Below are 25,076 nucleotides of genomic sequence, written 5' to 3' on the forward strand. Positions count from 1 at the left end.
TTTGGGCATTTTTGTTTCCTATACAAAATCATCTCAAAAACCTAAATGGTCTTCTTATTGCACTCTGTTTATACAGAGCTTTGAAAAATTCTCTTCAGTTTTCCTGTTTCTTTTTCTAAACTCTCAACTGCAGTGGCTCTCCATATCTTAGCATGCCCACAAAGAGGCATCATCTATAGTTCAGTATGTGCTTACATAGAATCTTTTAATGCCTCACTGTCATCTAAAACACATTAAACATATAAGAATTCAGGTTCAAACTGATAATACACCACATAAATCTAAAACTGCAATATTTTACATCAAAATGGTCAAAAGTCAAGACTGACATGGCTGGAAACTGCAACTTGACTTGTTCAGGTAGTCATCTGACTGTTTGTTTTTTAATCATGAAAAGCATATTTTTTTTATACTCTCTCGCTTTAGGACCTCTCAAAGACGTTGCTCCTGTACACAGTTCCTGCTGTGCAAGGTTTTTTCCGCTCCATTTCCCTGTCCAGAGGAAATAACTTGCAGGACACGCTTAGGTGAGTTGTGTCCGACTGTAACACACACACACACTGGACAAGTAGCCTAAAGAGCACCCATAAGTGCTATGCGAGTACAGGAGGCCCTCTAGTGGCTGACTGTAATTGATTCACAATGGTCGAAAAGGAAGAAAGAGTCTAGTTTTATTTTGTTTTCTACTGCTCAGGGTTTTGACTCTGTGGTTTGATTATGGTCATTGGCCCGAAGTGAATGAAGCTCTGGTGGAAGGCATCAAGACCATTCAAATAGACACCTGGCTGCAGGTAATATATGTAGAGATACAAATGTAAAGTGGCTTTAGCCTAGAAATAAACTCATATGAAAAATAATTTTTTGGGTGGGAGAAAAGGCTGATTTGAGTGCATACTTATAGTGCAATGTTTTTATATTTGCAGGTCATCCCGCAGCTTATAGCTCGAATCGACACCCCTCGAGCCCTGGTGGGCCGTCTGATCCACCAGCTGCTAACTGACATTGGACGATATCATCCCCAGGTAAGTCTGCTTATTCTACTGGAGGCTATATTTTACAACACAGAACAGCCACACAGCCACATTTCTTTTATGAAAACTTAAAAGCTGTACCCTCAGTGATCAGCGGTTGTTCTGTGTTCACATGCAGGCTTTGATCTACCCACTGACTGTGGCTTCAAAGTCCACCACTACCGCCCGCCACAATGCTGCCAACAAGATCCTGAAGAACATGTGTGAACACTGCAACACCTTAGTTCAGCAAGCTATGATGGTAAAACATCTCTGTTGCACTACTGAATTAAAACATCTTTATAAATTGCATAGTAAAAAGTTGTGGGTTTGTTCCATTGGGTTAAATGTGAACTTCATAGTCTAGTGGTCTAAACATTCGGCTAACAAGTGGATGATCCCTGGTTTGAACCCGGCAGAAGACACAAGGTTTTTATGGGGTTGCGTAAGGAAGGGCATCCAGCATTTAAATAAATGAATTAAGACTAAACCTGCCAAGTCAAACAGAGCTAACTGCTGTGGCGATTTCATATTAATGAGGGAGCAGAGCTGACAGTAGCTTCTTCTTTATATATATAATTAACAAAATATTTAATTTCCAAACATGAGTTATAGAAATGTAGATAAGGTTTTCTGGTTCTTGTTATGACTTGTTGTATCATTTAAAATTAAATGGGAAAGGCTGATTAGCAGCAGAGGAGGAAATTCAGCCTTTTTTGTTGTGATTGTAAACATTTCTAATTGTAATTGAATTGTAATGTACATCACCCTGTAAAAGGAAAAAGCTTGATGAAGGTGAACTTTGCATTTCTTTTTTTCTTTAAAATATTTGCAATTTATGTTTTCTGTGTAAAACAATTTTAAATTGTCCAGATTTTACCTGTAAAAACAGGTCATCATTACGCTACAAACTGACCTTTTCCTTTTGTTTTCCTTCATCCAGGTGAGTGAGGAGCTCATCCGAGTGGCCATCTTGTGGCATGAGATGTGGCACGAGGGCCTTGAAGAGGCATCACGTCTGTACTTTGGTGAGCGCAACGTCAAGGGCATGTTTGCTGTACTGGAACCCCTACATGCCATGATGGAGAGGGGACCACAGACCCTCAAAGAGACCTCTTTCAATCAGGTTTGAATCTTCTCGGTTTGATTTGTTGTCGCGGTGCAAGCAGTGATGACAGGGACTGGAAACAGTACTCAAGCTTGTGTGCACTAGCTTCTGATTCTGTTCCTAAATGTAAATGATGACTTTCACATTATTTTATTACATTTCTGTCAAAAAAGGCTTAAAGATTAATGATTAAACATTCTATCCATGCTTCATCTAAACTGTTGAAAACAAAATGTGTTCTGATAGGGAGGCTGGAAGATAGAAAGTTGATGTTAAATCATTCTACCTTATAGAGATGCCTTGGTGGCCTGGGCATATTATATATACTTCTTATTTGGATCCTCATCAGCAACAGCAGTGGTAGAAATATTTCCAAGCTTCCTCAAATCTAAAACGTATACCATCCCGCACAATATAAATTTATCATAAGCCAAATTAAAGATTTAATAGCTTTCAGGAGAGAAAAGAAATTGGACATAAAAAGAAAACACTTGTGTTTCTCTTACTTCATGCTACAGGCTTATGGGAGGGACCTGATGGAGGCACAAGACTGGTGCAGGAAGTACATGCGCTCTGGAAACGTTAAAGACCTGACTCAGGCCTGGGACCTCTACTACCACGTGTTCAGACGCATCTCCAAGCAGCTGCCACAGGTGATTGAAAATGTGAAGCCTACAGTTTTTTGTTAATAATATATAAATCACCATCCTAATGATCACTGCAGTGTGCTTCATGTAGTAATATTCAACAGTATATGCAGTGTATGTACAGTATTAGCATTTTTGTGCACATACTGTGTCATATGGTACGTCAGAGTACGTCTTTTGTGCCTCCTGGAAAAATCTGAGCTGACATCTCACCACGTCTGTGTCCATCCCAGTGTTTCATCAGATTATAGATTTTGCATTTCATGCCCTGACTCATTCTTTGATCTTAAGATGGTAAATGTCTCTTAGTCGTGTAATATGACATAAAAGACTAATGGCTGCTGTGTGTTTTTTGCCAGCATACCAACATTAGAAACAACACTGAATGGGAGCTAATGATAGCGACTTCTTTCATTCCCCCATCTCTGTTTAAAGTCATTGAGCAGGAAGAAAAAAACTAATGTTGCAAGATGTTGAAAGACGGCAGGATGGTGATGAGAGTGATGATGTAGGAAGAGGAATGGCACAGCATCAGTGGATAGCATTGCTCATTTCATTGTCATGCCCTCAGGCGCCACTCTGTCTATTAAATTATGGCATAATATCCTAATGTAAAATTTCACAAGAGGCAGAATATTTTTCGAGATATATTTTACAAGTTGCAGGTAGTTTATTTTCTGTGGTCAATTGTTTGGTTTTAACTATCAGCATCTGTCAACACATACTTAAACATGAAAAGAGTGACAAACATTTTAATGCATCAGAGATTTCTTTTTTTTCAGTCAGTATTTTCGTCCTTCAACTTCCTGCCCCGCTTACATACATTATAGTCTTGTAATTTTACACATGTAAAAAAGAAAAAGAAATGCCTGAAGCTTAATAATTTATTTTGACCAATGGCGCTATAAGTTCTACAGATGTTGTGCAGATTGTTGTAGCCACTTTGGTACAACATAATGGGTAGATGCTTCAATAGAAAGCAGGGCTTGTTGCTATAGGAGAAGAGATGAAATTGAATTGATAGATGCCATTCCTAGCAGCTATCATCACATTGTTGAAGAGTGACATTAAAAATAGTTCTGTCAGCAGCTTGTACTTCACATAATAAATGAAGATGGCGATGCTATTTGACACTGTAGCATGGCCCTGCTCTCAAGGATGCACCCTGCTGTGACATTACAGTACGCAGCATGAAATACACCGCAGCATTACGACATGCTGGGAGCAGTGCAAATATTCCCCCACAGGGCATTAACATAGAGATAAACCCTTCCCAGAATGCATCCAAACGGCAGTTCCAGCGCAGGGCGGGACAGTAACCATACATCAGCATTCAGAAATGAACCATAAAGGCCTTTAAATAGTGTGCCACATTCAGATTTGATGCAGTGTAAATGACTGATGGTTGCAGACAAGCAGCAAATGCATTAAGAAAGTGAAATGTTCCAGATGATTTATAAAAAGCTGCGTATAAACAAGTTTCTCTGGATAAAGCCTTTTAACTTGGATATGAGCCAGTGTCTGCTACAATATGCATATTGCTTTAGGCACTGTTGGCTTGGCAGGCGCTGCTTTGTCAGTGAAGTTTTTGTACACAAGACTTAAAACTAATTGTCTCTTCCTGTGCTACACCCCCACCTCATCAACTTTCCTCACAGCTGACCTCCCTGGAGCTGCAATATGTTTCTCCAAAGCTGCTGATGTGTCGAGACCTGGAGCTTGCTGTACCCGGCACTTATGACCCCAACCAGCCTATCATTCGCATCCAGTCCATCGCCCCCTCCCTGCAGGTCATCACCTCCAAGCAGCGCCCACGCAAACTCACCATCATGGGTAAGATTAGGAGAAAATTGCACAGCCCTTGTGGCTCTGAACCCATTATATTAGGAAAATGGATTAAAGAATATTTCTAGTCATATGCTTTCAGCAGGCATGGGCCGTCACATTAGAGAAAATTCAATATTAATAGAATCCAACAATAAACAGCTCCAAGGGCACAGTTTATTTTGAATTCATCGGTCATGACATGTGGTGTGGCTAGAATATGACCGTAGAAAACGTTCATACCACCAGAAGCAAGATCAAACAAGTGATAAGCAAATATGAATTCCACTCACCACACGTGGACCAGACTCAATGGTTATTTAACTTTCTACCAAAAGAGTCTTGGTTTTTTCCCCAGTCTCTTCCGATTGAACATACGGGGGCACACCACGGTTTGTCACAAACCCTCCCAACACTGTTCTTTATTATTAAATTGAATACTGAAATAAATAACTTTGACATGCTTCCCTCTGCTCCGTTGTGTGATATGAAATATGACAGCGAAGTGCTTCTAAAATGGCAAAGCACTGTAATATCACATTGTCTTGAAGCCAAATCCACACATTATCAATCACAAACTGTTCACTCTGCTTCACACATTTTATGCCCCTGTACCAGCGCCAGCCGTGACCGGAGGCAATATGTTTTTGGGTTGTCCTACCCCACTGTCGGTAAATCTGATTCTCATGATATCTTAGGGATTCATTGCCCTTCAGGGACATTTTGCCACAAACATCCACTAGGTCTCGGTGGACTGAATTAATAAGCTATAATATAAGATACAATAATAATAATAATAATAATATGTGTCTAATAGGTCAGAAATGCTAAATTGATGAGATAATGTAGGCAAAAGGTCAAAGTTTGACTTCAATGTGACGACATAATTTTCTGCAAAAGAAACTTTTCTGGCCGTTATTCAACACCATACCTCAGAAGCACAAGGGGAGATTGTGACCATATTTCACGTGTAGTCGGATATTGAATTGGTGACACTGAGGTGCGGTTTCCACCTTGAAACTACAGTGATAGATATTTTTTTTTTGTGCTGCAGGGCTGACAGTGTGTGTGAAGCATACATGATTTAGAATTTGTAGCGCAGGGCAACATCCCTGTTTGAACCGTCATCACAGGACTTTGTGTTTCTTCAGAATCAGCGTTATTGACCAAGTTTAATTCCTTCAAAGTCTGCACAGACAGCTGCAGCTTTACTGCTGGGGAGAGGTTACAACTGCAAGGGGGTAATTCTACTTCTCTGGACAATACTGTACTTTGTTCTGATGTATTCCATCAGTGTTATATAACACACTCTGTAAAAGATGATGGCTAATAAATCAACTGACCTCTGGAGCAAGACTTCAGATTAAGACCTGTCAGCCACTGCAGGCAACCTAGATTTACTTTCGATGCTCCTTCTTCTGGTACAATGTACTTACTGGGGTTGTCATTAGAAGCAGACTCAGTATTGAACAGGGGCATTATTTTCCAGTGGAAGCTTCAGTTTACTCCATTAAAGGTAGTACAGTGTTGGTGAAATAGTGGAGCAATTAGATAAGTGTCATCGTCTGTAATTCAGATAAGTGAAATATGTTTTCCTGTCTGTCATGCTGAAAACTTCATTCTGCTCAAGAGGACTGAGTCAATATCATAGTTCATCCAGCAGCTATTAACATACTGAAAGTATCGTGGTACTTCATAAGCATCATAGGCTTTATTTATGTAGAGTCTTTTTAATCCTTTATTGCATATCTGCTGTTTATTTGGTCAAAATTATTCGCGTCCTGATGCTAATAGTCAGTTGCGAATCCTTTTTGCTGGAATTTGTTGTGGTTTTCAACAAGTCCCTCACGCATCTGCTGAGCAATCCAGTACGATGGGACTCTCAAGCTCTTCCAGATTTGATGGTCTTCTGGCATGGACCTTGGTCTTTAGTTCACTCCACAGATTTTCAAAGGGATTCGAGTCAGGGCTTTGTGCAGGCCAGACAGTAACATTCACTCCGATATTCCAGAGGTAGTTTTTCACCACGAGCAACGTATGTTTTGGATCGTGGTTTTAAAACAAGTATGACCACGTGAGTCCTCAAAAGTTACACAAAAATCATTTTGCATGTTAGGAAAGGCCTGTGGATGTTATCGTAGGCATTTGGAACCCTTTTGAGGTAAATTTCTCTCCATAACTTCAAACCTCTGCCAGGCTTGTTCTGTACTGTTAGGCTCACTTTAAAATGCTTGACGATACTTCTCACTCCAGTTCTTGACACTTTGGAAACACTTTGATAACTTTGTGTATCCATCTCCTGCTTTGTGAGCATCAACAAATCTTTTTCTCAAGTCTAAACTGATTTCTTTAGTTTGTGGCATGATGATTTCTGAAGTGACAGCTCAAACACTCGCTGAAGTTTTTATACTGTGTGTAAATTGGAAGATAAACCTCAGTTTTAACTTAATTTTACAAACTTTTAGCATTGCAAAGTTAAAATACGTAATTGCACAGCAGTACTTTGTGCTATGGCTCAGGATAAAGGTCAGTATAGAAAACTAGTATATTTAGAAATCCTGTGTTGAAAAGTTCTCACTCTGTTGAAAAGCAAGTTTTGACAAAGCTTCAAATGTCATGGGGGGTGAGCTGATAATTTTGTTCTCATTTGTTCTCATACTCAGAGGAGTATGAGGTGACCCTGGCAAAAATACTGACCACTGCCATTTCCAACCATTAAGAGTTTATTTATGTATTTCTTTCCATTGTTCAAGCAGTCCATCATTGTTGTATTTTATTGCCCCATCTGCAGGTAGTAATGGCCACGAGTTCATGTTCCTGTTGAAGGGCCATGAGGACTTGAGGCAGGATGAGAGAGTCATGCAGCTGTTCGGTCTGGTTAACACGCTTCTGGCAAACGACCCTGCGTCCTTGCGCAAGAACCTCAGGTAGACACACACTCTGGCATCACCACACACGCTCAAATTCCAAGAGACAGTTGTGTTTTACTCACCTCGCACATACCTGACAAAGTTGTTTGTGCTCGTCCCGGCTGTGTGTTGTGTTCATCAGCATTCAGCGCTACGCAGTGATCCCCCTGTCCACCAACTCGGGCCTGATTGGCTGGGTGCCCCACTGTGACACCCTGCATGCCCTCATCAGAGACTACAGAGAGAAGAAAAAGATTTTGCTCAACATTGAACATCGCATCATGCTCAGGGTGAGGAACTGCTTCTATTTCCACTGTCTGAAGAAGTGAAAACAGTTTCAGGATGTTTTCTCTCCAACTATGTGCTTATTTACCTTGTTTGATCCCATTACTTACTTTTTCAGCCAGTTAGCTTCCTTTGGAACTTCAGCATGTCACAAAAAACACATTCACATGATGAATTATCATCCTGTCTTACTAAATACATTTTAATGTGTTATTGGCTGAACGTACTCACATGTTGTTTCTGTTTCATGCCAACAAGCTGGTCCCATTCGTTTATAAAATTGTCATTTTCATATAAAACTACACACTAAATAGATTCATCAGAGCTGAGGAAGCATCTGTTTCGAGTGATTATATTGATGAATACCAATCACTCTTTGTGAAAACACATTTACAGATCTTTAATTGCCACAAATTAACTGCATATCTTCACCCCCCCCCCCCCCCGGAATTCCTAATTAGTCAAAGGAGAACAACAAAATACATAATTTTCTTTGCTGAAACATCACTGCAGAAAGTAAAAGCTCTCGACCCATACCAGGATCAGGGGGGAAGGTCAGTGGTTTGATGCCTGGCTCCTTCAGTCTTCATGTCAAAATGTCGTTGGGGAAAAATCATGAAGGATAAACACTTCACTTCAGCTGTGTGTGAGTGTGTCTGTGATAGAAACAGCAAATGGGTGAATGTGGCTTATAGTGTGACGCTTACAAGGCCTTAAAACCAGAAAAAGATTTGCACAATTCCAGTTTATGATTTTCAATCAGATTAATCTGACTTTTTTTCCCTTTTAAACATATTAATAGCCTATCCCAGCTGCCTCTTGCAGGCCCCCAGTCTGTCGGTGGTCTGAATAAAAACAGAAAGAAACCAAATATCAGATACTGAGGAACAGCGGTTTATTCCCAAAAGTATTTGATTAACATTTGTAAATGTCTTTTCTTATACTGGTAAGCAGTTACATTTTGAACACAATCGAACACCATGGGGGTGACAACTCAAGTTTTATGAATGTCTATGTTCTGTCGATCACCTGTGCTTCTTGCTAATTGTTTGAATTTGTAAATACTGAAAAGCGAAAGACTTTAAAGACTTTCAACTCTCACTCCAGATGGCTCCAGACTACGACCACCTGACGCTGATGGAGAAGGTGGAGGTATTTGAACATGCTGTCAATAACACAGCCGGAGACGACCTGGCCAAGCTCTTGTGGCTCAAGAGCCCCAGCTCTGAGGTAAAATGCTTCACTTCTTTACTCTGTCAGCAGTGCAGAGGAGGGGACTTGATCTTTTCACTGTCTATCTTTATGTATTCAGTGGTCCTTGGATAAAATGTCAAGAGAGTCTAATTATAGATCCGATAACTTCTTGAATTAACATCTCTTCCTCAATAAAATACCGCGTCACCTCAAAACTGGTCTTCCTTTGGGAAAGGTTTTCATTGGATGCAGACCAAGCAAAGTAGGTCTTTCTAGTTTCTCATTTTTCTGATTACTGCGGGGATACAGGTGTAGTGAAATAAAATTGTTGTTTTCCCTAAAGAATGGGTTTTCTGGGTTATCTGTCCTACTTTTAAAGCACTGACTCTGCAGGATTTCACTAAGAGACCATCAAATTGAATCAGTTTTAGTACCCCGTGTACCTGATGCTCCACGTGTTTAAGTGTCTGGAAAGATGTGTTCAGCAGCCTGCCACAGATTTCTGTTTCATTTCCCACAATATTTTTTTATTATGACCTAGAGGAGCACTCAGAACACAAATGTTATTTCTCCTACAGGTGTGGTTCGACAGGAGGACGAACTACACTCGATCTCTGGCTGTGATGTCCATGGTGGGCTACATCCTCGGACTGGGTGACAGGTGAGCTTCTCAAACAAAACACTAAAAACCCTATATTAATGTAAAAAAGTGTTAGAATGGCCACAAAGAAAATGGTAAAACATTATTGAGGAGATGATGTTTCTGTTCTCCAGGCATCCATCCAATTTGATGTTAGACCGGTTAAGCGGCAAGATCCTACACATCGACTTTGGAGACTGTTTTGAGGTGGGAGGAGATTTGTATTAAATATATTACAAATTTTTCTGATATATATATATATATATATTTTTAAACTTACCCTCATATACATTTCTAACAGGTGGCCATGACCAGAGAAAAGTTCCCTGAAAAGATTCCCTTCCGACTGACTAGGATGCTAACCAATGCTATGGAGGTATACGACTATGCTGGCGTGTGACAAACTCTATGAAGTGTGGTAAAGTGTGCTCACAGTAACACCGTGTGTGGTCATGAGTCATTCAATCTGATAGGTAGTTCAATACATAATATTATGAAGAAAGTTCATTTTCCAGGTGCTACAGATTGGCATTTCTTGTGTCTGATGTCATGGAGATATTTGCTCAACAGTACAGAGCAGCGTCACCCCTGCTCTTACCTTTTCCTTGTCATTTGTTCGCACAGGCAGATATTAATAAAGCTGGTTAAGTATCTCTCCTGCTCGCAGAGGAACGACAAAAAATGTAATTCTGTATTTGTGGTAAATTTTAGCCACAGACCGTGTTGGCCTGGTGCTGCTGTTTTGCCCATTATCACGGTTAGGTTAGGTCAATGATTACATTCTCAGTTTGAATTTAGGATGATGATGCTCGTTCGTTTCACTTAGCAACATCCACCTTTATACTAGCTTCATTGTGGCCAGGGGTTTGAAAACAGTCGTGATGCAAAATCATGTAGTTGACACAAAGACTTAAACTTGAGAGCCAAGAGAATTGGCTTTGGCCAGCTGATCAAAGCTTTTGCGGGCACAAAGAAAAATCTGCCGGAGCTCACAGTTCAAATCAATGTCAGAGTTATTTTAAGGCAAGTCATTTTTCTCTGCTGCACCGCTATGGCTGATTTTAGGGTTTCCCCACCTGCCAAATCCCTCTTTCTCTCCTCCTTATGGCCTAGCTTAAAGCAGTTATAGTCCCGTTTCATTAGGTTAGACAGTCGGAGACTCTGCAACAGAAAAGTCTTTCTAGTACATTCATTTTATTCTGGTGTCAAAGGCCCCCACCCTTAAACACGACAAATATTCCTCTACTGAAGTGAATCCTGCCTGAGCTGCTTCTTCTTTGTCTTCTTTATTTCATTCCAAATAATAATTAGTCTTCTATGACTGTGCAGAGTTTTATCAGAAGCTGTGACTCACTGTGCCTTGAATTTAATGAGCAAAGGAAGAAAAGGAATTAAAAATGAAAGCATCAAGAAATAAAATTCTGCATTGTAAGAGGTTTAAGTTTTGTCTTTTAAGCTACTGCAAAAGTTTTTTTGTTTTTTTTTAGACATATGAAATCTTCTTAAAACATATTTTCAGCCTTCTAAATACAAACAGAGAGGCTGTTCTACTACTAAAATCAGAACATGTTATTGGATCATTGTTTATAAGTATACTGATATTTCTGTAACGTGCACACGCAGAATGGAAACCTAATTCCCAAATGTCATGTGCGTCAGGTGACGGGCTTGGACGGTAACTACAGGATCACGTGCCACACAGTGATGGAGGTGCTGAGGGAGCACCGGGACAGCGTCATGGCTGTGCTGGAGGCCTTCGTCTACGACCCGCTGCTCAACTGGAGGCTTATGGACAGTAAGGAAATCCCAGCTGTTTAAATTGAGTACAGATGTTAGTGTAGCAACAGACAGATCAACATATTCCAGCCTCACATAACCACAGCGGCATACCAGCTCAGACCAGTAACAGTTTGGTTAAAGTCAGAGCAGATTACACTTGTTCAAGCTGAAAGACTTCTTTTTGTGGCGGTGAAGAGTGGGGAGCGTTAAATCTACTCGCATCAAGCTGCACTGGACTTCTGCTTAGCTTGTGTTTTCGAGAGAAACGGTTAATGAAGTGCTTCAGACATCTAAAGGTCACTGGTTAAACTCAAGTGTACAGAGTGAATAAATCTCTGTGGCACCTCCTCTACTAATACTGTTATGGTTGCCTTTAGCAAGACATTTAATCAAAAAAAGTGGAATATGTCACTTTGATTATAAAGGAGTTCAGCATTTTGGGGTTAGTATGTTTAAGAAATAAGATGAAGCCAGGGATCTGTGCATAAAACAGCTTTCTCCTTACAGGGACTTAAAGCTGCATTAGTTAAACGCTCATTAGTGTATTCTCTACTGTGTGTGTTTATATAGCCATTTACTGAATAGCCACCAGTGCAAACCGGACCCATTGAATGCAAAGGAGCAGGAAACATGACTTTCAGGTCACAGATGGGTAGAATAAATCTGGGGGACAACATAAAGAGAGAGGCCTTTTCTATAATCTGACCACTTTTAATGAATAGTAAACATAACTGTGGAAGAAACCCGAGTTTCTGTCTTTAAAGCGGTCAGAGAGGTGGTGGTCCTTCCTGGTAAATGAGGTAAATGAAATATGCTACAGAGGAGTTTGTGTATGTTTTTAAATGCACACTTTTCCCGGGTCGCCCACAGCAAACACAAAAGGCACCAAACGCTCCCGCACCAGGACCGACTCGTACACCGCCGGGCAGTCAGTGGGTCAGTTTCCAACACAAGTTGTAACCATAACTATGTTTCATTTTCTATCTAATAAAGGAGAAACATGTTTTCTTAAATCTCTGACTATGTGGTGTCATCTACAGAGGCTCTTGAGGGAATTGACCTTGGAGAGACCACGCACAAGAAAGCAGGGACCACTGTGCCTGAGTCGATTCACTCCTTCAGTGAGTTACCTGCTTATTCAGACTTAAGTGATTTTTTGTTGTTGTATTACAGCTTTTTAGGTCTGCTCTGCTTATTTTGCCATCAAAATACTGAGCACTCACTGTCATAATGATCGCTGCAAGTCACTGCGCTATTGTAAGGCAGGACACAAATCTGCTTTGATTTCCTTTAGCTGCAAACAGGTTCGGTATAGACACAGCATAATTTGTTTTTCTAAAGTTGCCAATAGTTGTTGATGCTAGTATTTTTGTGTATGTGTGTGTTTTTAGTTGGAGATGGCTTAGTACAACCTGAGGCACTCAACAAGAAGGCTATTCAGATTATTAACAGAGTGCGAGACAAACTTACGGGTAAGTGGGAAATTTTTACTACACATTTCACTCTCCTGTCTATAAAGTACCCTCTTTTTTAAATAAGTAAATGATAAAGATTTATGAATAATATTTTTAATTTAATCACATTGTACTTAAACTTCTTGCATAAGCAGGGACTTGCAGTCCATCAGCATCCTCCTGAAACCGAACCAGTCCCAAGTCCCTCGCATACATTTCCAATTTAATGTCTGATCAAAAATGAGCTCAGCAGAGCTTTAATAACAAAAGGGAACATAACAGAGACGAAAGGTCTTTTCAGATCTTGCACTATCCTAAAAGCACCTTTGTGTTGTCTGAACAAAGTCGAGCAGTCTTTGCAGATTGATTTTGCCGGAGCAGATCTATGACCAGAGTTTGTCCCCTACAGGTCGTGACTTCTCTAATGAAGAGACGCTGGATGTGCCGACACAAGTAGAGCTCCTCATCAAACAAGCCACCTCACATGAAAACCTGTGCCAGTGCTACATCGGATGGTCAGTATACCTTACACACATTTTCAGCTTCAGGGTTAGTCAGAGCAGTGTTGCCTGGCTGCAGGAATCCACTTTAAATCAAGCCTGAAGTCATGACTTTGAATGTATGACGATTGTAGCAGAAAAGTTATCTTGGGCAGTTTTAAATGCAATTACTGTGCCACAGGTTGATCTCTTTTTCTTTCTCTTCTTTTAATTTGACATTTTCTCTTCTCCTCCAAATGTTCAGGTGTCCCTTTTGGTGAAGAAGCGTTTCCTCCAGCCAGGATTTACCCTTGACTTTCTCGCACACTGATAGATGAAGTAGGAGCTCTCAGCTCAGATTGGTATCCACTGGAATGTGTCCTCAAGCCACACTGCAGAGCCTAAACAAAGTTTTTCCTCTTTTTTTTCTGTTTTGATTTCTTTGTTGTTGTATAATTGTACGGTTTGCCATTTACGTTTATTAGAAAGTACCTTTAGTGCTTTGTTTTTACCTGATTATCATAATTTACCAAATTTTGCAGTCATTGCTCATAATGACCTTTGTAATTTTTACCATTATATTTACTCGCTAAAAGCTTTCTACAGTGGCCATATTGTAATCACTAATGACATCTATTACTCCACATACTGTTTTCTTCTCATAAAGCCACCAGTCTGTTGTATCATTGTGTATGAATGTGACAAATTTCAGCAACATGATATGCCTTTTACTAACTTAAACATTCTTAAAGGGTTTCTGATGAGCAGAGATCAGTAATAATTTGATTTCATTTGATTTGAGTGGACTGCGATGTACTGAGTGGGCATTTGTGTGCCATTAAACCCTGTGTAGATACCACTGTGACTGTGCTGTGTTCATTGAACTGTACCGATTGCTCATGAAACTGAGATTGTCACACCTACAGCAGTTTAAAAATAGCTAGGGGTAAGGGCGTCCCGGTAGAGAGCGTGCCATGTATCAGCACTGAGACGTATTGCAGAGTCTGGGGTTTGAATCCAGCCTTTCAGACACTTTGCTGCATGTGTTTTCCCCGCTTTCCCATTTCCTGGTATCAAGTAGAGCAGAAATGATGGGAAAATAGTATATTCTGTCTCCAAATGAAAATGCTTCGTAGATATTTATTTATTTATTTCAGAAGAGGTGCCACTGTCTTTGTTTTTCTAGCACCGACAGAGGGCACTCTGACTCCTAATAGGATCACTCCCCTCCATCTTCTTTAGGAGACAGGCTTTGGCAGAGGATTCACTCATCAGGCCGGAGAGGATAAGACCACACTAGATCCTTCCCTAAAACCAGAACAAAACAGGAAAAAAATACTAGGTTTCAAGCATGTGCTTTCAAATGGAGATTAGATTCCCCTTTTCTAAAAGCATCATTGTCTGAAGACCACAGGGAGACGCAGTCACTTGCAGCCAATGCAGTCTGACAGAAACAAAACCGAATCAGATGCTGCAAACTGCAGAGGCAGCACTGGAGACAACTATTAATTTAGTTTCCTGTGCTGTTATCTGGTGAGTGCAAGGTAGCTTCTGTTTTTTACTTCTGCTCATTGCTATTCCCCCTCTAATTTCTTCATTTATTTCTTCCCTGCATTCTCCTCTGAAGGTTAATTACTTATAGATAGTTAAGGATTACGGATCAACAGAAAGCAGCCCATTGATCTCTTCCCTGCCGTGCCCACTACTGCAATGTCACACTCTTTACACATTGGGACAAAAGCCTGGTGATTATCTGTTCGTATCGATCGATTCCTCCTCTGTTTTCCCTCGCTTCTTACTCTCCTTCGCTTCCTTCGCCTCCACTCTGTCACTTTGTTCCCTCCTGCTGCCAAAAGCTCATTATTGAAAATGTGACTTTTCATAGTCTGTGCCACCATTTCTGTTGTTCTTTCTCACCCGTCTAATTTGTTTGTATTTTTTTCAGCCTCTCAAGTCTGTTGAGAGGCAGCCGAGTCAATAGCTCAAGTTAAATAGGCTGCATTGATTGGGAGAGGGATTTAGCTGTTTACCAACTGTGGAAATGGGCTAGGGCTGCAAAAAAAAAAAAAAAAGACACCCGGCACAGGTGTCTGCATGGAGCAAGTCAATGGTGACAAATGATACTCATCGAGAGACAATGCCCCTAAATGAGGGAAGGTGAGAGGCTTGGCGCTAGAAGCTGCTGATGCTGGAGGCCATGCTCCATCAGCCTTTAAGGCTGTCACATGAAGCCGAAACAGGCCTGACACATTAGGAATGATGGGAAATGTAGCAATACATTCGCTCCCCCTCTGGGACTCGAGCCTGTTCCTCCATCCTTGAGCATGTATTTCCCCACAAGAGCTCCCCTGCAGGTGTTATTCCACATCCATGCATCCTCTTTAGCGTCTCATGACCCTTAGAGATTTCATAAGTGCTCTTCACAACTCTTGCTGTGGCTGGAGTGTAGTCACATACACCCAAGCATGCTCACAGGATAGAGCATGGGTGTTTCTCATTTCTCAGTGAAAGCTTCTAATTTGCTAATATGCATGTAACAGCTCATGAATAAAACGCATTACAAGCCCTGTAAAACCTTGTTCTGTGTCTGCAATGACATGAGTAACTAAAAATCTAAGCTGGAACATCACCTTACTTCAGTATTGTTTCTCTTTTTAAATTCTATATTTCTGTTTTCAGCAGTTAGCATAATTTTCTATGAGTGAGATTTAAGTTTGAAGAGAGGAAGGAGCGAAAACAAAGAAGCATGAATGCTTATGCAACCTTAATATTACAAATGTGTGTAACTCGTAGTGAATTGTAAACCTCAGTGAGTCTTGTTAAAATGGTCGATGCTCATCTGCAAAAATAACGAGGTCAGTGTCTGTGTGTACTCTGAGCCAAAAGCTCACACTTCACACACAAACACACAATTTAGGACAGTTTTTTTTTTTTTTAACTTGTGGTGCTCTGTGATGTCAGAGAGAAGGGATATCCCTAATATGGTCATCTCCGACTTGCAGAAGCCCCACACACCTGATGTCCAAGCATGTTTGCAAAGGTCAGCCATGCAGAAGAAAGGTGGTACAACTTGAGGTACTGCTCCAAGCCCTAGTGTAAGATAAGTAAGTATTATTTTAATCTGTGAATCATACAAAGTTTAGTCCTATAGAGTCCTAAAATTAAAAATGTACTCTCGTCTAAGAAGTTTGTTGTGAAACCACACATATGAGCTGATCTTAACATTCTCTTGTAAGACGGAGGGCTTTAGAAAACCCCAACAAATGAATTAAGTGAGAGCTGTGAAGTCAACTGGCTGAATGTGAGACGTGATTCATTTTCTCTTCAGGGATGGCAGGTGATGTGGGTCGAAGTGCAGGTTTTTGCTTCACGCCAGATCTAATTAAGGTGTCACGAAAATGTACAGCCCTTTTTTAAAGGTGTGTAAATCAGGTGTGAAAGAGTAGAGCTGGAGGAGAAACTTTCAGGACCTAAATCCAGTTAGAGTCCAGCACAAGGGAGGTACACGCACATAATGCTGGCTGGATACCCTTTCTGACTGTACCACAAAGGAACGACACACTCCTGTGCCTCTCTGCAGTCATGAGAATGCTTTCTCACTCATACCACGCAAGCCCCCTGAACTCAAACACACTGCCATGGATAAAAGCTGTGAAGAGAGAGATGGAGACAGAAGCGATATTGACGGCCGACCAGAGCAGTTCGATAGCAGGCTCTGGAGTTGTTTAAAGTGGGAGCCTGGAGCTAGGACTCTGGCTGTCTTTGTGCACTGTGGTGTAAAGCCAGTATCGATGAACTTGACAGCAGTTTAGCCCGCCTGAGATCTGCTGCTCTCTAAGGACACTTCAGACACATTCTCCTGCCATCTCTAGCCTACTTTACCCTGCCCATTCATGTTCCTCTGAGCAGGGACCTTAAAAAATGTCAGTGGAAGGATTTTCTGTTTCTCTAATCATCTGTTTGTCGATTAGTAGCAGCAAAGAGTAGGGTGATTCAAACGGCACTGAAGTGGTCCACAAATCCAGCATCTGTGGCTTATTGGGATGAATTACTGAAAGAAAGTTAGGCGTGGAAAAAGATACATTTGTTGTTGTTACTGTAAACACAAATATAGAAAGCAGGCCAAGGAGAGGCAAGATGAAAAATTGGGCCAGTTCGGCTTTTTAAGCCTGCACTGCGCATTTTGCATGTCGGCGGCTCCAAATGGCACCGTGCAGTAGTTAACTATTTGAAAAATTACAAGTGTAATGCTCAGCGACATCAGCAAATGGCACACAGTATGCTCATTTTTGTGTCGACCGACTCTGCTGGACTGTGATGCTTTTTAACAAAGGATGGAGGGGAACACTTCTAACTGGTGAGTACACCTTCCCCGTCCTCCTCCTTTAACCACTTACATCAGAACAAGGCAAACATGACACCAGAATTATAAGACTACACACTGCTCTACCTGCTTTTATTACTGGTAGAAATTACCTTTGCTGAAATAATAGTGAATTCATGCACACAAAATGATGGTAGTACAGCTTTAAATCATGTTTCTTTGTCATTTTTCTACATATGAAGTTCATTTTGGGTACATGCTGAGATATGCAACATCTCATTCCATAAACAAAGCCTGATTTCTTACAGAGACCTTACCGTTGATTCTTTTCACTGTCGATCTGTTTTTTTGCTTGAAAATATCTGCAACGACAACTGTTGAGGTTTGTCTTTGGGGGATCAAGTTTATAAATTCAGCATTAGATTTATTTTCCATTACTGTTGTCTGCATGCCTCTCCAAGCCAGTCAAGGATGCAACCACATGTGTCCAGATTAATCCTGCACATGTAGTGAAGACTTTAAAGGAATTTAATAAAAAGTATTATTATTTCTATTCGGCAACAATGTTGATTCTGATAGGACACAGCACTCTGGCCACGACAGAGGAGGATGCTTTAACTATGGATGTGACTAGACAGCAGCCACAGTTTTTAAAACACGAGTGCTTTCAGATAGCGACACAATTACCACAAGCATCGGATCCAAGGTTAGTTTATATAATATGAAACAGGCTCACAATGTCCTTTTAAAATCGGCTAAGTTATGATTATTATATAAGGTGTAGGGAGTATTATTGCAGGAAACTATAAATATCACAGTGAAGTTGACCTTTAACCTTTTGGAGATGCATTATATGGACAAAAGGATTAGGCCACCTACGTGTTACACCTACAGGAGCTGCTGAGCTGTAGAAACCTATGCCGTGAAGCTCCCGGCGTACAGTTTTTGTGCCACAGGAGACTTGGAACACACTTATTCAGTTATCAAAGCATTTAATCGAGACTTACAGAAAAAAGACTTTTGCAAATACTCTCTCTAGCTCTAAAGCTGCAGTTCTTAAATGCTTTAATAATGCAATTTAAAGTTTATCAGAGAATATCTAGGATTAAAGAAGTCAGTGAGCTCTACTCTGACTCACTGTTTCACAAACATTTGTGAAGATACGTGCATGGCTTGTTTTCCTACACCTCTGGCAATAGGACTGAAAAAGACCTCAATTCAAAAATTAAGATTACATTTGATCGTAATGATGATTGAATTCTGGATTAATGGTCAAAATACCCGTCTAAATGAACCGGTGCCAGATTTATCTTAGATAAATCTCAAGAATGTGACTGAGATTCATGAGAAGTGGACAGACAGATCAGTGGATAATCCTAAAATATCTCCAGCGTAGTGTTGGTGATGTAATAAAAGCTTGAAAATCTACATACAGACTAGATCAGCTCGGTCCATTAGCTGTGCTGATGGTCTTGACCTATAGTCACATGGTCAAACTTCTCCATCTTGTGTTCCCTAACCTTCAGTAGTTATGTTCTGATCCTCCTATCATGATGTGCATCACCGATATGCCACAGTGCTCATCTTTCACCTTGGATGTTGGTTCAGAGGTGAATGAGGTTTCAGCGAGCACAGCCTGGCTTTTTTGCAATTTTCTCCTGAATAAAAAAAAGCGCCCCTGAACATCTTTGTTCGTGCGGTCCAGCTAACAAATCATGCGCCGGCTCCTGCTCAGAATTTGCAGGAACATTGGCCCATTTCTTGATGCAGTGTAAATCATCTGACTGGCATTAAAGCAGCTGCAGGAGTGGGCAGCTCATTGTCCCCTTGCCTGTGTGCATGCATGTGCATTCTTGTGCATATGAACGATACAAACAAGGACCTACTCTTAGATTCTAATTTGTTTCTTTGTTGTAGTGAATAGCTAGCACTTTTTGAATGGCTCCCATGGAAGCAGAGATGTCTTTGAATCCAGCATCTTGCAGCAACTCGACTCAAAAAGCCAGATTTCTGAGTGTTGGACATTTGTCTCATTTATCATGACACTACTGCTGAGATCTGAATACACAGAGTTGTTCCTAGAGTCCAACAGCATCTAAAGTATTCACAGACTCAAATGGGCCACGGTGCTAATTTGGAGGTTGAAATAAAGGCAAATCTCCCCAGCGGTTTAAAAGGCTTCATTAGCCTGCAAGCCTCTGTCCAACACAGTGTAAGACAGAGAGGCACAAGCAGCAGGCTGTGTTATTGTTCAGAAGCTAAAGGACAGCGCTGTGGAGGCTGATAATATTATTCCATTCTTGATGCAGTTATTGGACTGTCTGACCAAAAGTGACCTTAACATTGTACTTGCTTCAGCCGAGCCGCTCGACAGATTGCAGCACAGTGCGAGCGGCCGTCTGCAGATGTGTGTGACAGCTCCCAGGTGTGAGTGCACAGGGCTGTATGAATGTGTTCAGAGAAGCTGCGCACTCAGCAAAATCCTTCCCTGGATAAATAAAGATTGTTAAAGCGTTGTTTGTCTCAGTACTTACTGTAGATGCAGTTGCGGGCGCCGGTCGCAGCCACTGACGCTATTCAATTTGACATTTCAATTGCGTTTCAGGTTTATTGGATTGCAGAAAGAGATAGCGGAGAGATGTCTCAACTTGCACTTTTCAAACACATTTTCACACGCCGTGTAAAAAGTAAAAGTCAGCAGCTGAGACTCGGAGTGCATCGAAAAGCTCTCACAATGGAAGCTGCATTTACACACGCTGTCACTGCACATTTAAACCTTAAATGATTATTGAGTTTAATATAATGCTATATATTTATATATATATATATATATATTTTAATTCTTAGTGTCTGTGAAAATTTGGCAAGATTCCAATCGTTTTATTTTTCATTTACGCTTAACAGCTGAGGCCCGGCACGCCTTGTGAGAGCTTGCAGAGTTGTCTTATTTCATGTCATCACAAGAATTTATATTAGGAGACTGTGCAGGTAGGTGGAGTTGCTGTCTCACCTCTAGAGGAACGCTGTGATCAAAAGTGCTTCCTGATGTTTTTTAATCTGCTACAAATGTTCATTTCAGAAAGAGAAGATTGTTGGACAGAAGTGGCTGCACCTGAGCGGCAGCGGGGCTCAGCCACTCGCTGGCATCCCAATGATGCTATTAATGGCCATAATGTGTGCCAAGGAATCACTGCCCTCGCCATTACACTCTGTCTACCAGCTTGTATCTGTGATACTGAGCCACCTGCTTGCTGCAGCATGCTTTTAACTCGGGTGGGCCAAGCCAAACCTTCGCCTTTTTCCTCTTCCAGTTTTAAATTACAGTTTAACTGAGGGCAAGACTATTTTCCCCCCATGGAGAAGCAGCAGCACCTCAGATTAAGTGCCTTGCTCATTGGCATTTGAGTAGATTTAAGGAAGAACAAGCAAACGCTGCTTTTCCACAGTCCAAGTGCAAATTTATCGCACCCCTTAAGTGTAATAAACCCGAAGCACCTCAGTGCCCATCCCTACCAAACAGGTGGTGTTATATGCTCGGTGGTGATGTAACTGCTTGTGAGTGGGACAGTGTCCTTTGACTGCGGCGAGATTAGTTTGTGGCAAAATGAGACTTTCATTCTGAGATGACAAAACTGCTTCCCCAGGCTTGCGTTTCATATTCAAAGACATCTGCAGCACCTGATATTAGGAGATGAAACTTTTGTCATCTTAACAATGATTCATTTGTGTGCGCAGAAAAGGCGACTGTATCCATGAAAATGCAGCAGCACAAATGCTTACTCCATCACAACATAGTTCCCAAGTCTGTGAAAGAACCACAAAACACAGTGGTAACACCATGTAACAAGGCCCTGTTTTCAATACTGCCAACAGACAAGTTTCCATCTGAATTTAAAAGCAAATTTTTACTAAATTTCCAGAACACTGGCAAATAGAAAATGCACCTGAATGCCAGTTTCTACCATTGCTGTGTTAACATTTTGCCAAACTGAGATAAACAGTGGTGCTAATTATTCACTCTGTTGCCACTTACCTATTACCACATTGTGGAAAAATGTTTAAAAGGGGATTTTTAATAGGAAGAACGTTTCCATCGTGCTCTATTATTTTTGTCTGTTGACTCGCCGAAATTGTCTATACTGTAGTTGCCCTTTCTGCCAGTTAGTACACACCAGAAGATTCTCTGATCTTTAGATGTGGGAGCTGCCTGGGAGTGCAGGATGCATGACAACCACTCACACCCTGTGAATTCTCATGGACCAGTACCTTCTCACATGGGTGCAATGAGACATTACTAAGAGTTTATATGAGGAGAGTGGCAGGTTAAACACTTTCAAATGACTGAGTCATAACTCTGCATTCTCACATCCATCTCTGCAGGGTAATGTCTTTGTGAGTTCATTGAAGCTCTGGGCTTCAACGAACATTTAAATCACAAAATTCTTTGTCTCCTTTTGTCCTCCTCAGTATTGGAAATCTCCTTGATGTTTTCAGAAACACTTTATAATACAGCCTGTGACAAAGGGGGCAATGTCCCTGTAATTAAATGGAATTTAGGTACACTAGAATGAAAAGGTAAGAAGTTGGTTTTTACAGGAAACAAGGAAATTATTATGCTGTAAGTCATTTTAATTAATGCATGATTAATTTTAAGTGTTGCATAACTTCAGATATTTTGCAGGAAAGAGACAAACAATTATTTTAGTACTGCATGAGTAAAGTGTAAATACATGCTATTTTTTTTTTTTTTAAATTATGAAGTGGCTTAACCTTGCCTAACTTTTGTGTATTTTACAGGAAGGGGATACTCTTTTTGAAAGTTATGTTGGAATAGTGACTGAAAGAAAAAAATAAAATAGTTACACTTGGATCCATCATCATAAGGTCACACAGGTCAGAACATTTTGATGGTAGTTATTTTTTCTTGTAAGTTGGTAAATAAGAACAATCTGTATCACCTTTATATTAGTAAAATAAAAGAACAATTGAAAAATAGAACATCCATTATAAACATTAACATAATGCATTAAATGAAATATAGAAATCACACATTAAATAAAGATGAAAAAACATGCAGACCTATACTGATAAAATAAAAGGCAAGATGAAACCACCCCATAATACAGGCCTCACCCCAAAAAGTACAGTGTATTTATGATGTAATATGGGGAAATATAGTTCCTTTACAGGATAATTATTTCTTTGTTTCCTGTAAATATTATTTATTCTAGTATTTGCAGGTAAATAGAATCACACTGTAATTTCAAATAAAATACAGTCAAATTTAATTTAATTACAGAGAAATTACAAGCTTAGCTGCGACCTGTATTATAATATAGCGCAGTGTTATCTCATTTTCCTGCATTTCCTGCATGTGGGACTGAACCTAGTTCTGTTGATCCTGTGGTGGTTACTATTACTTCCCATTCAGCAGAGAATGAATGTAGGAGACAAGATGATAAAATACAAGTAGAATCATTTTAAATTGAGTTTAGGTCAGCACTGAGCTGAGGTCAGCGCTTTTGTGGCAGCTCGCAACAGATCCGTGGTACAAATTCACATCAGATGTTGAACGCGATATAAATTTACTGAGCCTTAGAAAGAGAATCTATCGATCAGATTGTTTCCACTTAAAACAAAGTGATGTTCAGCACTTTGTTCATCGTGAATCCACTGTACTCTCATCATTTCATTCACTTTAGCTGGTTAGATACCCCACTGCATCCCACCGCCGTGCTGGTATGTAATTTGGCCTGTCTGTTGTCTGGTCATTCAGAGCTGCCAGCATAGGGATGCTTTTGTTTCCACACTATTTTTTAAGGATGTGTGAAAATCTCAAGAGGGTAGCGTGACTCTCTCGTATTGCCCGGGTGAATGCACTTCACTGACACAGAAAGCACCTGCATGCTATCTGGTATGTATCGAGCTTTAAGTCATGTGATTGCCTTTGTGGAAGCACCTGATAAAGTGGGCCCTGAGCCACTTTAGATTAGCCACTGTGCAGCATTAAAGGAGCAGGCATGGTTGTTACCTAAAGAACTAAAAGCCCAGACTGGATGCCAGTGATCTTAGAAACAGCCTTCATGTCTGATTGTTGAATTGCCCCGAGCCCTTCGCAGCCGTGTACCCAATCATTCAGCCTAAGTAACTTGTTGACGTGGGACTGTCCTCCAGCTGTCTGGGCGGGCCATCCTCTTGTCTCCCTGCTCAGATTTACTCTCCACAGGGAATAGCTATTACATCTCCTGTTATTATTTGCCATAAAAATGCGCTGAATGGCGACCAACTCTGAGGTGCTATAAAAAGCAGCGGTGTGTGAGATGGCGTCTGCGCGTCATCAATCAGACACAGTGGTGAAACATTGGGCCTCTCCGCTGGGTAGTGGAAATTGATTTTTCTGTAAGTCTCAACGATTAGGGTGTGAAAAAAGGGAGTGAAGGTGGAATGGGGATGACGGGATGAGATGGGATGGGGACGCTGTAAGAAAATGGAGAGAAAGCTAATGTTTTCAACTGTTGATTGTTTTTTTTTTGCTTTGTTCTTAAACCTTCAATCATTCTCGGCCTCGCTCCGAGGGGTTTCTGCACCTGTCCCAAACAGCAAAGGGCAGAACTTCCAGCTCAGCTTGAAATGTGAACTAAAACATTCAATAACAAAGATCGAAGTCGATGAATAAACCTTTTTCACTGCGGACATTTTTATGTTCTAGCAGGAAGAGCACTGGTGTAATTAACAACCATAACAAAAGCTGCAGTCCGGCGAGGTGCTCCATTTCTAGGACCGTGGTTTAGTACGCAATGCCTCACTGTCATAACTTACTGGAAGCATCCAATTCCACTTATGATTTTCCTGCCATGGCAAAGGAGAATGCCAGGCTGTAGGGTATTCAACAAGAAATATTTATACTGCTTGTTGATTGACTGAAAATCTGGTGCAGCCGTTATTGCAGCAGTATGATATTCCTGTCCAGTTCTCCTTGAAAAGAGTAAAAACCAGCAATGAACCGAGCCTGTCAATCTTTTAGCTCTTTTGCGCCTTGCAGCTCTGTTTTACAAAAAGCATTAAAAATACAATAGGTTTCCACTGAATGAAATTCTCCTTCATTATCAACAACACAAGCACCTTTTGCAGACACATACAGTTATTTTAAATACATGTACGACAAATGTGTATTCATGGGTGGCCAAACGTAGTTCCCGACAAAAGCTTAGTTCAGGCCTGTTTAAAGAGCAGTTGCTAAAAAGTAAAGTATCAGTTATGAATTTAAGAGTTTTTGTTTACTACGCAGGCCCAGTTTGATATACAGACCCTGGAATATATTGACACAGACAAACACATTTGTTTTCCACCATCTGTAATCCCTTCCTTCATTTACTCACTCACTTTTCCACACAGTACTGTACATTATAATTAACCTCATAAT

At 40.7% G+C, this 25,076-nt stretch overlaps 1 protein-coding gene across 1 annotated transcript in view; it reads left to right on the top strand.

Moving 5' to 3' along the window:
* Positions 1-14,196, top strand: part of mtor (mechanistic target of rapamycin kinase) — a 76,074-nt gene extending 61,878 nt beyond the window's left edge. The window contains exons 40-58 of the mRNA XM_063463204.1: positions 427-527; positions 695-791; positions 924-1,022; positions 1,150-1,272; positions 1,954-2,136; positions 2,637-2,771; positions 4,424-4,598; positions 7,381-7,516; positions 7,641-7,788; positions 8,891-9,013; positions 9,556-9,638; positions 9,752-9,824; positions 9,919-9,993; positions 11,277-11,412; positions 12,267-12,332; positions 12,437-12,517; positions 12,788-12,868; positions 13,260-13,365; positions 13,595-14,196. Of these exons, the coding sequence (XP_063319274.1) occupies positions 427-527; positions 695-791; positions 924-1,022; positions 1,150-1,272; positions 1,954-2,136; positions 2,637-2,771; positions 4,424-4,598; positions 7,381-7,516; positions 7,641-7,788; positions 8,891-9,013; positions 9,556-9,638; positions 9,752-9,824; positions 9,919-9,993; positions 11,277-11,412; positions 12,267-12,332; positions 12,437-12,517; positions 12,788-12,868; positions 13,260-13,365; positions 13,595-13,610 (2,037 nt within the window). The 3' untranslated portion in view covers positions 13,611-14,196. The remainder of the gene's footprint in view (positions 1-426; positions 528-694; positions 792-923; positions 1,023-1,149; positions 1,273-1,953; positions 2,137-2,636; positions 2,772-4,423; positions 4,599-7,380; positions 7,517-7,640; positions 7,789-8,890; positions 9,014-9,555; positions 9,639-9,751; positions 9,825-9,918; positions 9,994-11,276; positions 11,413-12,266; positions 12,333-12,436; positions 12,518-12,787; positions 12,869-13,259; positions 13,366-13,594) is intronic.
* The last annotated feature ends 10,880 nt before the right edge of the window (positions 14,197-25,076 follow it).

This window comes from Pelmatolapia mariae, linkage group LG20, assembly GCF_036321145.2.
Source record: "Pelmatolapia mariae isolate MD_Pm_ZW linkage group LG20, Pm_UMD_F_2, whole genome shotgun sequence".
NCBI classification, from domain to species: Eukaryota; Metazoa; Chordata; class Actinopteri; order Cichliformes; family Cichlidae; genus Pelmatolapia; species Pelmatolapia mariae.